Source organism: Chiloscyllium plagiosum, unplaced genomic scaffold (genome assembly GCF_037043375.1).
Source record: "Chiloscyllium plagiosum isolate Xiang-an unplaced genomic scaffold, Cpla_swu_hap1 HiC_scaffold_15, whole genome shotgun sequence".
Classification (NCBI taxonomy): domain Eukaryota; kingdom Metazoa; phylum Chordata; class Chondrichthyes; order Orectolobiformes; family Hemiscylliidae; genus Chiloscyllium; species Chiloscyllium plagiosum.
Window position 1 is genome coordinate 20,942,124 of NW_028270153.1, and position 14,110 is coordinate 20,956,233.

General features: G+C 40.3%; 1 protein-coding gene across 2 annotated transcripts in view; it reads left to right on the forward strand.

Moving 5' to 3' along the window:
* Positions 1–14,110, forward strand: part of mybl2b (MYB proto-oncogene like 2b) — a 50,294-nt gene that overhangs the window by 17,910 nt on the left and 18,274 nt on the right. For both annotated transcript variants that reach the window (XM_043710663.2, XM_043710665.2), the window contains exons 5-6: positions 5,275–5,495; positions 7,930–8,086. In XM_043710663.2, coding sequence (XP_043566598.1) covers positions 5,275–5,495; positions 7,930–8,086 — 378 coding nt within the window. The remainder of the gene's footprint in view (positions 1–5,274; positions 5,496–7,929; positions 8,087–14,110) is intronic.

A 14,110-nucleotide genomic window follows, 5' to 3' on the forward strand; every position in this document is an offset into this window, starting at 1 on the left:
AGCCCTAAGAACTCTCAAAAATGATAACAACATAATCATAGTACCAGTGGACAAGGGCAGAATGATGCTTATCATGGACAAGACTGAATATATTCAGAAAGCAGATAAACTACTTAGAGATACCAACACATACCTACACAGGGAGTGTGACCCCACACCATAGCTAACCGATAGAATAAACAACACACTATGGAACCTTCAAAAAAACAGACTAATAACAGGCTTGACCGACAAAGGATGAAAAGAAAAAGCAACAACACCCGAAGGTTTTACAGATTACCCAAAGTACCCAAACCAAACACTCCACTTCGACCCATTGTGGCACTCCCAGGAATGCCATCACATAAACTTGAAAAAGAATTCAAACAAAAGCTACAACCTCTTATTAGTGGATCCAAACACTCCATACAATCATCACAAGAATTCCTGGACAACACAAGCATTGACAAGGATGAAGCAATGCTCTCATTTGATGTAATGACACTGTTCACTTCAATTGACAAAATTCGAGCCAGAGAGACAATAGCCAACCTCCTGCACAAGCAGAACAGACAACACGACAGGGAACCTACCAACAAGGACTGTATGCTCAAACTACGAGACCCGTGCTTGACGATACACTTCACATTCAACAACCAAACTGATCAACAGATCAATGGAACACCCTATGGGCTCACTCATCATAGCAGAAGCAGTGATGCAAAGATTGGAACAAACAGCCCTACCACAAATCCAACCCAAACTCTGGATCAGATATGTAGATGACACTTTTGTTATCATTTAAGAGAACAGAAATTGAGAACACTGGATTGTCAGCACCACACTCACAAGGATTAGATTTACAAGACAGGAGGAAACCAACAATCAACCCCCATTCCTGGATGTCCTAGAGTCATAGAGATGTACAGCATGGAAACGGACCTTTCGAGCAAGCTCGTCCATGCTGACCTGATAGCCCAACTCAATCTAGTCCCACCTGCCAGCACCCAGCCCATATCCCTTTCAACCCCTCCTATTCATATACCCATCCAGATGCCTTTTAAATGTTGCAATTATACCAGCCTCTGCTACATCCTCTGGCAGCTCATTCCTCTGTGTGGAAAAGTTGCCCCTCTGGTCTCTTTTATATCTTTCCCCTCTCATCCTAAACCTATGCCCTCTAGTTCTGGATTCCCCACAACCCAGGGAAAAGACCTTGTATATTTATCCTATTCATACATCTCATGATTTCATAAACCTCTATAAAGTAACCTCTCAGCCTCCAGCGCTCCAGGGAAAACCGCCTCCGTCTATTCAGCCTGTCCCTATAGCTCAAATCCTCCAATCCTGCCAATACTCTTGTAAATCTTTTCTGAACCCTTTTCAAGTTTCACAACATCCTTCCAATAGGAAGGAGACCAGAAGTGCATGCAGTATTCTAAAAGCAGCAAAATCAATGTCCTGTATAGCCGCAACATGACCTCCCAACTCCTGTACTCCCATGCTCTGACCAGTCAAGGAAAGCGTACCAAATGCCTTCACTATTCTATCTACCTGCGACTCCACTTTCAAGGAGCTATGAACCTGCACTCCAAGGTCTCTTTGTTCAGCAACACTCCCTAGTATCTTACCATTAAGTGTATAAGTCCTACTAAGATTTGCTTTCCCAAAATGCAGCACCTCGCATTTATCTAAACTAAACTCTTCTGCCACTTCTCAGCTTATTGGCCCATCTGATCAAGATCCCATTGTAATCTGAGGTAACCTTCTTCGCTTTCCACTACACCTCCAATTTTGGTGTAATCTGCAAACTTACTAACTACACCTCTCATGCTCACATCCAAATCATTTATATAAATGACGAAGAGAAGTGGACCCAGCACCAATCCTTGTGGCACTCCACTGGTCACAGGCCTCCTGTCTGAAAAACAGCCCTCCACCACCACCCTCTATCTTCTATCCTTTGAGCCATTTCTGTATCCAAATGGTTACTTCTCCCTGTATTCCATGAGTTCTAACCTTGCTAACCAGTCTCCTATGGGGAACCTTGTCAAATGCCTTACTGAAGTCCATTTGCCCTCATCAATCCTCTTTATTACTTACTCAAAAAACTAAATCAAATTTGAGACATGATTTCCCATCCACAAAGCCATGTTGACTATCCCTAATCAATCCTTGCCTTTCCAAATGCAAGTACATCCTGTTCCTCAGGATTCCCTCCACCAACTTGCCCACCACTGACATCAGGCTCACCGGTTCGTAGTTCCGTGACTTGGCCTTATCACCTTTCTTAAATAGTGGCATCACGTTAGTCAACCTCCAATCTTCTGGCAATTCACCTGTGACTATCGATGATACAAATATCTCAGCAAGGGGCCCAGTAATCACTTCCCTAGTTTCCCACAAAATTCGAGGATACACTGATGAGGTCCTGAGGATTTATCCATTTCTTTGTGTTTCACGACATCCAGCATTTGCTCCTCTGTAATATGGACATTTTTCAAGATATCACCATCTATTTCCCTACATTCTATATCTTCCATGTCCTTTTCCACTGTAAACCCTGATGCAAAATATTCGTTTAGTATTTCCTGTGGCTCCACCCAAAGGCCACCTTGCTGATCTTTAAGGGATCCCATTCTCCCCCTAGTTATCCTTTTGTCCTTAATGTATTTGTAAGAACCCTTTTGAATTTTCCTTAACTCTATTTGCCAAAGCTATCTCATGTCCCATTTTTGCCCTCCTGATTTCCCTCTTAAGTATACTGCTGCCTTTATACTCTTCTAAGGGTTCACTTGATCTATCCTGTCTATACCTGACATATGCTTCCACCTTTTCCTTCACCAAACCCTCAGTTTCTTTAGTCATCCAACATTCCCTACTTGCCTTTCCTTTCACCCTAACAGGAATATATTTTCTGTGGACTTTTTCTAGCTGCCCCTTTACCTGCAAACATCCGATCCCAGTCAGCTTTTGAAAGTTCTTGCCTAATACCGTCAAAATTGACCTTTCTCCAATTTAGAACTTCAACTTTTAGATCTGGTCTATCCTTTCCCATCACTATTTTAAAACTAATAGAATCATGGTCGCTGGCCCCAAAGTGCTCCCCCACTGAAAACTCAGTCAACTGCCCTGCCTTATTTCCCAAGAGTAGGTCAGGTTTTGCACCTTCTCTCGTAAGCACATCCACATACTGAATCAGAAAACTTACTTGTACACACTTAACAAATTTTTCTTTTATCCCAACTCTTAGATTGGGACGGCCATAGTGTTCTGTTTGGAAAGTTAAAATCCCCTATCATAACCACCCTATTATTCTTAACAGATATCTGAGATCTCCTTACAAACTTGTTACTCAATTTCCCTCTGACTATTAGATGGTCTACAATACAATTCCAATAAGGTGATCATCCCTTTCTTATTTCTCAGTTCCACCCAAATAACTTGCCTGGATGTTTTTCCAGGAATATCCTTCTTCCAGTACAGCTGTAATCCCTTATCAGAAATGTCACTCCCCCTCCTCTCTCGCCTCCTTTTTTGTCCTTCCTTTAACATATGTATCCTGGAACATTTAAACTGCCAGTCCTGTCCATTCCTGAGCCAAGTTTCTGTAATTGCTGTGATATCCCAGCCCCATGTTCCTAATCATGCCCTGAGTTCATGTGCCTTCCCTGTTAGGCCTCTTGCATTGAAATAAATGCAGTTTAATTTATCAGTCCTACCTTTGTTCTCTGCTTTGTCCGTGCCTGCCCTGACTGACTCCTTTTCTCAACTGTACTAGTCTTGGATTGATCTTTCCTCCCTATCTCCCTGGGTCCCCCCACCTTACTAGGTGAAATCTTCCCGAGCAGCTCTAGCAAATCTCCCTGCCAGGGTATTGGTCCCCTTCCAATTCAGATGCAATCTGTCTTTCTTGTAAAGGTCACTTCTACGCCAGAAGCGATTCTAATGATCCAAAAATGTGAATTCTTCTGCCATACACCAGCTCCTCAGCCATGCATTCATCTGCTCTATCCTCCTATTCCTGCCCTCACTAGCTTGTAGCACTGGGAGTAATCCAGATGTTATTACTCTTGAGGACCTCCTTTTTAAATTCTTGCCTAACACACACTATTCTCCTTACAGAATCTCATCCTTTTCCCTTCCTATGTCATTGGTTCCAATGTGTACAGTGAACCTCCTGCTGGGCCCTCTTCCCCCTTGAGAACATTCTGCACCTTCTTGAGACATCCTTGATCCTGGCACCAGAGAGGCAACACATCATTCTGATTGTTCGCTGCTGGCCACAGAACAGATAACCCCGCAACTTCATCTGTGGATGCCTAACAGACAGACAATGTTACAAGGATCTGCCACCACCTAACTCATTAAGCAGACTTCTCCACCACTGAGGTTCATGACAGCCCATAAACCAAAAGCCACGCTCAGACAACAGCTCACCAGAATAAAAGACTCCCTGCCCATCATGTGCAAGACAAACTTAATTTACAAGATTCCATGCAAAGACTGCACAAAACACTATATCGGGCAAACAGACAGATAGCTAGCGATCCTCATCCACAAACAGCAACTAGCCACTAAGCGCCACGACCAGCTGTCCCTAGTAACCATACATACAGATGACAAGGACCACAAATTCTACTGGGATAACTCAACGATCCTAGGACAAGCTAAACATAGGACAGCCAGAGAATTTCTAGAAGCATGGCACTCAGCCATGGACTCCATCAACAAGCACATAGACCTAGACCCAATACGCCGGTCACTACAAGGAACAATTGGAACCGACAACCAGAAGCAGCAAAACTGAACCAGATAAATTCCAGAAGACACTGTACAGCAGCACTTCATAAGAAGCTCCAAAGCACTGAAAACTTCACCTAGACGGGAGAAAATGTCTGTAAATCAACTTCCCAACTTGGCGAACATACCCACAACCACAACAGGTTACTAGTTCTGCAACGTGCAGCATGTCACTGGCATTGATGTTTTTGATTTATAACTGATTCCTTTTATGGTGCAAGTCACCATATTTTACTTCAGCAAACGATGAAAGGTACTGAGTCATGGTTTATGTGCCTACCTAATTAGGATGAGGAGTGGAAAGGTTGAATGAAATCACCTGGCTTTTTTCCCTTATTGCTGCAGATAGGTACAGCAATGTTGGTTGAGAGCTGAGATCAGGTTGCATGTGTAGGAAAATTTGAAAGAAATGTACAAATCTATTAAGTTAGTACATTTAAACATAGAGCAGGGTGAATGAACTGATCTTTGATTCCTATTGTTTCATTTTAGGTAATTGAATTAGTTCAGAAACATGGGCCAAAACGTTGGTCATTGATTGCAAGACATCTAAAAGGTAGACTTGGCAAACAGTGCCGTGAGCGCTGGCACAATCATCTCAACCCTGAGGTTAAGAAGTCATCTTGGACTAAAGAGGAGGACAAGATTATTTATGAAGCACACAAGGTCCTTGGTAACCGCTGGGCAGAGATTGCAAAACTGCTACCAGGGAGGCAAGTGTTCCATTGGCTTTTGTCACCAGTGTGCTAGGAATTAACATTTCTTTTGGCTTGTTTTCTGCTGGATTAAAAATTAGTAGGAGCTGAATGATCCAGCCAATGGATACTTGCATTGCTACAAAACTGTTCTTGCACAGTTTCAGTTGGTTGCTGTTTGTATTATAATCTAAGTTCTACATGCTATAATGGTTATGCGGATGAATAAATTTTTCATAAAGTAAGATTGATTGCTAGCTTTCCATCTGCTGTGAAAGTATTATTTTTCAGTGGATGAAGTTTTAAAAAAAGGGAAAGTGGGACTATTGGAAGAAATTGAGCCAAAACATAAAATACAACGGAGGGCAAGACACCCTATAACACCATATTTACCATGGCTAACCCACTTAGCCAATACATCCCTGTACACTACATGGGCAACTTTGCATGGCCAATCCACATAACCTGCACATCTTTGGACCACGGGAGGTACCCATGCAGACACTGGGAAAATGGGCAAATTTGACATAGTTGCCCAAGGTGGGAGTTGAACCAAGTCCATGGTGCTGTGAGGCAGCAGTGCTTACCACTGAGTCGCTGTTCTGCCCTATAGGATGCATTGGAGAAAGAAAGAGGAAATGATGATACATCAACATTATTTTGTCCAGATTAAATTAATGAGTTCATATATTGTTAGTGCAAATGATAATGCAGAAGTGCTGATTGGGTTATCCATCTCTGCCTCCACCTGAGGTCTCCAGCATGATCGCCAATTTGATTCATCCCATATGATATTAAGACATGTCTGAAGGCACTGTATGTTGCAAAAGTTACAGACCCTGACAACTTTCTGGCTATAATATAGTAGACTTATGCTCCAGAAATGTAGTGCTCTATCCAAGCTGTTCAAGTTTAAATAATACTGCCAGATAGTATAGAAGATTGCCCCAATTCTAACTTGTCGACATAATTCAACTTTTCGACCCATTAAGCACCTTGATATGCAAAGTGATGGGAGCACCATCAGTGGTGCCACCAAACAGCAATAACCTGCTCAGTGTTGCCATTGGCTTCTGACTTCATTACGATCTTGGTCCCAGCATGCATCGATTGAACTGAACTCCAGAAGGAAGACTAATGTGTTTGCACTTGATACCAAGATAGCATTTGCCTGAGTAGAAGTGAGAAGCCCTAGCAAAACTGATTGATGGAAGTCTGGAGGAAAATGCTCCACTCGTTGCAGTCGTACTTAGCACTAAGGAAGATAAGTTGGATGTTGAGGCCAATTTTCAGGATATTCCCTCAGAAGTTGTTCCAGGTAATGTCCTGGGACCAACCATCTTCAGCTGCTTCATCAATGACCTTCTTTGCATTTGTGTGGTCAGAAGTGAGGATGATTGCTCAATGTCAGTACCATTTGTAACTCCTTTGATACTGAGGCAATCCCCTGCTTCATATGCAAAAAGATCTGGATAACATTGAGGGTTAGGGTGAAATGGTATTTAGTAAAATTTGCACCACGCCTGTACCAGGCAGTGACCACCTCCAGCAAGAAAAATAAATCGAAGCTTTGTTCCCTTGATAGTCAATGGCATCGTTGTCACTGAAACTCTAGCTATTAATGTCTTGCAGTTTATCAGCAATTTGCCAGCTGCTTCCTGCACCTTTCAAAGATGGCAGCAGATGCATGGGAACTCGACCATCTACAAGTTCCCTCCAAGTCACACACCATCCTAACTCTAGAATGTATTACCTTTTACTGTAACTGGCTTAGCATCCTTTCCCTCCATAACAGAAATGTGGGTGTACCTGCACCACATGGACTACGATCTTCAAGAAGATGGCTCACGACCATCATCTCAAATAATTAAGGATATGTAATAATTGCTATCTTAGTTAATGATGTCCTTATGCTGTAAAATAGTAAAAAAACACACTGAATTTTGAGTGTTTGTTCTGTGGAACCCAAGAAGCTTAAACCATGCTGTACTACTCCATTCTAGGTTTGAGAGAGTGGCTACATGCTCTTGTAACAAAATTTTAATTACAGAATAATTGGTTCATAAATTACTCTGTCATTCTCCTGATAGATTACTGCCTTGCTATTGCCATAAGAGTGACTGGGACTTGCATGAGATTGCAGAGTTAAAGTGGTGGGACCAGAGTCCTTGATTTTTTTTTAAATCCAGGGGTAGATTCTTCTTAATGGGGTGAGGAGTTGTCATACTAGACAGAAATGTAAATTTGAGTATACAAGCAGTTCAGCCATGATCTTATTGAATGGTGGAACAGGCTTGAGGGGCTGAATGGTCTACTCCTGTTCCTTACGCATGTTGTATTTACATAACTTGAGGTCTGCCATAACTTGACAGTTTTGATAAGGTTTTAAGAATTCCTGACTTTTTAATTTAATACAGCAACTCTGAGTAATGGCACTTATTTCAAATTACAGAACAGACAATGCTGTAAAAAATCACTGGAACTCGACATTGAAAAGGAAGGTAGAGGTTGAAGGCTACTTACAAGATGGTAACCAGGATATGCCAATGTTTTTATTTGCTCATTCGGAGGATGGTGAAATCCAGTGTTTCAGGACCAAACTGACTCAGGTTTGTTCACTTTCAGGGATTTGTAATAGTTTCAAGTTTACTGATTTTTAAAAAAATCCTAGTGGTGCTGTCTGCGTGAAATATAAGTTGATACGGTCATAAATTCTAGTTAACAAGAAACCTGGTAAAATCTTTTGTTGGGAAAGAAAAATGTATGTCATTTTTATCTTTTGATTTAATTAGAAATCAGAATTAATAATGAAATGCCCAAGTTAGTTACTTTTTTTCCCTGTTGTTTGCTAATGTTTGCTCTACTTTCCAGTTATGCTTTTTTCCAGTTAATCGTTTCGATTGAAGTGAAATCTAGACATTCAACCCCATTTTGCTGCGGCACCTACTGTGACACGAGGGGTGCCCAAAGTGTTTTATCTCTTTACTATTTCAGTAATATTAGTTGAGGACTAGCTATTGGTCAGACCGGGAAGAGAACGCCTTTACTTTCTTCAGATGTTCCCATAGCAGCTTGTACGTTCACTTTGCTAAAGTGTTTGGGCTTCAGCAAAAGCCCAACTGAAGACTTGTGCTTCAAACTAGCTGCAGCTTTAACTGCGCTCTTCCAGATCAGCTACAATGCCACCATCTACCCAACAACATAGAAAATGCTCTGGTTTTTCTGGTACATATAGGAACACAATTCAATCCAGTCAATTACAGCACACTAATGGTGTATTCTAAATCATTAGCTTTCTGTCAACACTGCAGTCAAGAGGTGTTTACTTAGCATTAACCAGCTAAGTGATGTGTAAGGATTGTGTGTGTGTTCATTTTGTTTATAAACTGTGGACTGAAATGAAGAGCTATTTTAAAGCCTGCTGTATGTTTTGAAAGCAAGTGCACCCATGTTAAACAACATGTAAACAACTGTTTCAACCAGCCACCACTGAAGTTTGAGTTATAGATGATTTTGAGCTGACAGTGTACAGATGCAGCTTTTGTTGTCAATAAGAAGCTGATTGGACTAGAGACCAGTTATCAACGAGAGTCCTTTTGCTTTCCAACAATTGTGTGATTGGTTCTTTGATAACTAAGCAGCTTGGAGGTTTTGCAAGTTAGAAAGAGCTGTTCAGTTCTTCCGCAGTTCAGGAACAATCTATCTGGTCTCTACAGTCAAAGCTAAATTTAAATTTGAAAACTAGTTTACCTTCCCTGCAACAGTTGTAAGCTGTGAATTTTCACTTTTTTTTAAGTGAACCAACCACCTTGTGTCTCTTTCCAACCAGTGGAAGTATCTGCAGAAAGATGACTGAAGCAATCTGCTGACCAGCAGAAATGTTCTAAAGGCCATCTCAATGACAGAACCTGGAGAGAGATGTTTCTGAAGTGTCTTTCCAGTTTTTTTCCCCCTCTGTCCAATAACCTATGAATGAAAGAGAGTTTATAAAATAATTAGAGTTTTAATTGGCTTGAGTTTAATTACTTGTAATATATAGTTATTCTTGTTCGCTATAGAAATCTGGTCCATGCTTTCTATCAACCTGGGGTCAAACATTGGGTAAATTAGGAAATTTTGCATATCTTTTACTTTTCTGATGACTCTGACAATAGCAGGACTTCATTTCCAAATGCTCCCTCAGTGAGTTGTAACTATGTTTAATTTGGTTTTCGCCAGGACCACTCTGCTCCAACTTGATTGCAACTTTTCCCCAAGTTGGCCAGATATGAGGTTTGCATGCCTCTTGATGATAATGTGGCATTTGACAAAGTGTGGCATCAGGAAACCTAGTACAATTAAAATCAACAGAATTGACAAGTTCACTTGCTGGATCACATTATCTTTGTTGCTGTGTCCTCTAACAATAGCCATGCTTATGTTAAATAAGGAGCAGGAATAGGCAATTTGACCCTTCAAGCTTTCTCTGCCATTCAAAATGATCATGGCTGATCATCCAACTCCATATCCTATACCCACTTTCTCTTCATACCCTTTGATAACTTTTGGCCCTAAGTTCTATATTTAACGATCATCTAACTTCCAGGGCATTGTTGCAGGAAGTCCTCAGTGCTCTGTCGCGAGCATAATTATCTTCAGGTGTGTTATCTCTCGAATTTAACTGCTGATGCTTAGTGTACAGTCCCACTGAAACAATGCTGATACTTGCTTAACCTGGACAGCATATCAGGCTTTAACTGACAAGTGACAAGTATCGTACATATTACACACGTTCGTGGCAATGATATTTCCGATCTAATCATGTCCCCATCATATTTAATGGCATTGCTATTGCTGAAATCCCCACCAGCATCCTGGGGTTACAATTAACTGAAAACTGAATTGAGCTAGCCATATAAATGCTGCAAAAGCAGCTCAGAGGCTGGGTATTCTACAGTGAGTAACTTGTCTCCTTACACTCAAACTTATTCAAGGTATAAGTCAGGATTATACCATCCACTTGTCTGGATGAGTGTGCCAACAACTTGTTTGAAGCTCTATACCATCCGAGATGAAGCAGTGCACTTGATCAGTGCCCCATCCACATTTCTTAAACATTCACATTTCACCGTTGGTGTATGGTGGCAGCAGTTAATGCCATTTCTCAAACTATATACACCTTCCAAACACGCAACTTTACCAACTAGGAGAAGAACAGCAGATCATTGTACCTCCAAATTGTCCTTGCGTCCTGCAACATCTTGATTTGGACATACACTTGTATTCCTTCTCCAGTGAATAAAGCAGTAGATTCAAGGCTGAGAACTAAATAATAGCAATATAGAAAATTTAGGTTTGATCAACAGGAAGGGACAGAACAAACCCAAGAATACACTGAAGTCGGGGAGGGTCCTATAGCACCAAGGTAATGTCCTGAGTTCAAGTCCCATCTGCCTCAGACATGCATAACATGTTAAAAATATCTACACCAAAGGTCAAGACTAGATCCTACAAAACTGAAAACTAAAGGTTCTGTATCTATATACGTGCAGCATTCATAAGAAACATTAGTCACAATTAAGTAAAACACGAGAGCCATTACTGAAACTCAACTAGGCAAAAGTGAGGACTACAGATGCTGGAAACCAGAGTTTAGATCAGTGGTGCTGGAAAAGCACAGCAGATCAGGCAGCATCCGAGGCTGATGAAGGGCTTTTGCCCAAAATGTCGATTTTCCTGCTCCCCGGATGCTGCCTGACCTGCTGTGCTTTTCCAGCACCACTCTGATCAATAACTGAAACTCACTTCATTATAAGAACTAGGTACAGAATGTTTGGGAGTATTTGATGTTCAAGAATAGGAAGCTACATAAAGTTGGAGAATTAACAATGTTTAACAAATAATACGTTTGTGCATGAGTTAGATGACATTGGTTCAGGAGACCAGGATGTGGGATCAGTTTGGTTAGAGATGAGTAGTAGGAGAAAGAAGTCACTAGATGTCTACAGTTCTTTAGCACAGTATACAAAAGTAGATATGAGGTTTTAGAGGAACGGCAGTAATCATGGCTGGTTTTGCAATACCTGTAAACTGGTAAAATCAGATTGACATTGGTAGTCTAGATGAGTTTCAATACTTCAAAAAATGTTTTGGCACTAACCAGATAACTGTTTTGCTCAATTTAGTATTGTGTAATGTGACCGGATTGACAAATAACATCAGAGTAACTACAGCTACCACAATATGATTTGAATTTATATCTAGCTTCAAAGGTAGAAGAATGGGTTTAAGACCTTTGTAAGACCATGAAATCTGAACAACTTGATGAGGTACTGGACTAGAGGATGGGTCAGTACAGAAGCAAGGTGATACTTCAAAATACATATGTTCTTGCCACAACAAATTCAAGAGACCCTTATCTGAAGTTAAAGGAAGAATTAAAATTAAGAGAAAAGCATACTGTGCAAACATGAGAGGCAGATGAGATGATTAGACAGCATATAAAGAATGGCAAATAATGACTGAATAATCTGGTGAAAGAAATTAGTATGAAGAAGCTAGCTATAAATCTTAAAAAATCAATAGCAATTGTTTCCACAGGTATTTGAAGAGGAATAGAGGAAGTAAAATGAATGAGTTGCAAAGATATAAGATTCAAAATATTATCTTGGCTTCTCTCTCCACAGATGCCAGATTTGCTGAGTTTCTCTAGCACGTCCTGTTTTTATTTCAGATTTCCAGCATCAAAGGTACTTGCTTTTATTTGAGTGTTGCTCATTTAGAGAGTGAGAGAGGAGTTAATAGTAAGTAATAAGGAAATGGCAGATGAAATGAACAAATATTGCTACTTTAGAGGATATAAATAAGTTCCAGTAAAGCTGTAAATCAGGACAAGGAAGGAAAATAGGACCTTAGTGATAATTTCAAAGTAAGCTCTATTGAGCAAATATACAGACTGTGGGCTGACTAATCCCTGGGTCCTGTTGGACTTTATCCAAGGGGTCTTAAAAATTGTGGTTAATGAGATAGTAGATTGGTTTGTTTTAACTTTCCAAAAGTCAATAGATTTAGGAAAGGTTCCATCAAACAGGAAAGTCATACACGTATCTCTCCTTGAAGGAGGTAGGAAACTATAGGCCAATTTGAAGTTTGTTGTGGGAAATGAGGAGGTTTTGGCTTGGCACGTATTTTTGTCTTTTTTTAAAAAAAAAAGAAAGCTCAAGGTTATTGGGAAGCCGAAAGGGAAATGGCATTTAATAACTTGATGGAATTCTTTGAAGGAATAACTTGTGCCATGGATGAAGAGAGCCGATAGACATTTTGATTTCCAGAAGAAATTTGACAATCTGCCCCACAAAAAATTGTTGCACAAAGTAGAAGCTCATGATGTTGGGTTAACATGTGAGCATGGTTAGAAGATTGGCTGCTTGACTGAAAACTTATATGTAAGTTTTTTTTACGTCAGATTGGCAGGATGTGATGAAACTACATGGAATCTGTGTTGGGGCCTTAGCTTTTTACAATTTATTTCAGCGCTTTAGACAAGGGGGAGTGAAAGTGTACAATTATTTGAGATCACGTCTCAAATACATGGTGCAATTTTGGCCGCCTTATCTAAGAAAGGATATAAATGTTTTGTAAGAGGCCATAATGTTTGCTGCCTGTAGACTTGATGTACTGAAAGTCTGGAGAATTGCAAATGTTTTGTTTTCCTTAAAAAGAATATAAGGATAAACCCCCAGCAATTACAGGCTGGTTAGTTAAGTTTAGTTTGGATGGTTGTGAAACTGCTAGAGACAATAATTCAGAATAGACTTAAGTGACATGGTTAAAACAGAGGTTAATGCAATCCATGTGTAAACAGTGTTCCAAAAGGCATTTGAATTAATGCTGCATAACATTTGAGAACTGTTAAAGTTCATGGATTAAAAGGGACAGTAACAATGTAGATAGAATATCGGCTGTGTGATAGGAAATGGAAAGTAATGGATATTCCTCCAGCTGGGGGAAGGTTTGTAGTGAGCTCCTCAAGGGTCATTTCTGGGACTCGGGCTTTTCCTGCTAATATTTTAGTGATCTAGACTTTGGCATACAGAGGACAAGTTCTGTGTTTCCAGACTCTACAAAATTTGGGAGCTTTGTGAACAGGACAGTGTAGAATTTCAAGAAGTATTGACTAGTTGGTTGAATGGTTGGATATGTGGCAAGTGAACTTCAGTGTGGAAAGGTTAACTGTTAATTTTGGTAGAGCATAGAGAGACACTAAAACAGTGAATTACTCTAGGTGTGCAGAGAGGCATGGCTATGTAAGTGCATAAGTCGTTTAAGTATCAGCAGGTGGAGACAACAGTTAAAGCATACAATATCTGGTTTTTATTAATGGAGACATAGAATATAAGATTAAGGAAATCATGCTGAACCTGTATACAGATTTCAGCTGGAGTGTTCTACAGTTTTGGGAACCACACTTCAAGGATATAAATGCATTTGGGGAAATGCAGAAGAAGTTTACAAGAGTGGTTCTGGATAAACCTTTTAGTTGTGAAGATAGATTGAAGAAGTTGGAACTGTTTTCTTCAGCGAGAAGGCTGAGAAGATTCAATAGAAGGAATTGCTAGAAGTTTTCAAACTCATGATGAGCCTGGACAGAGTAG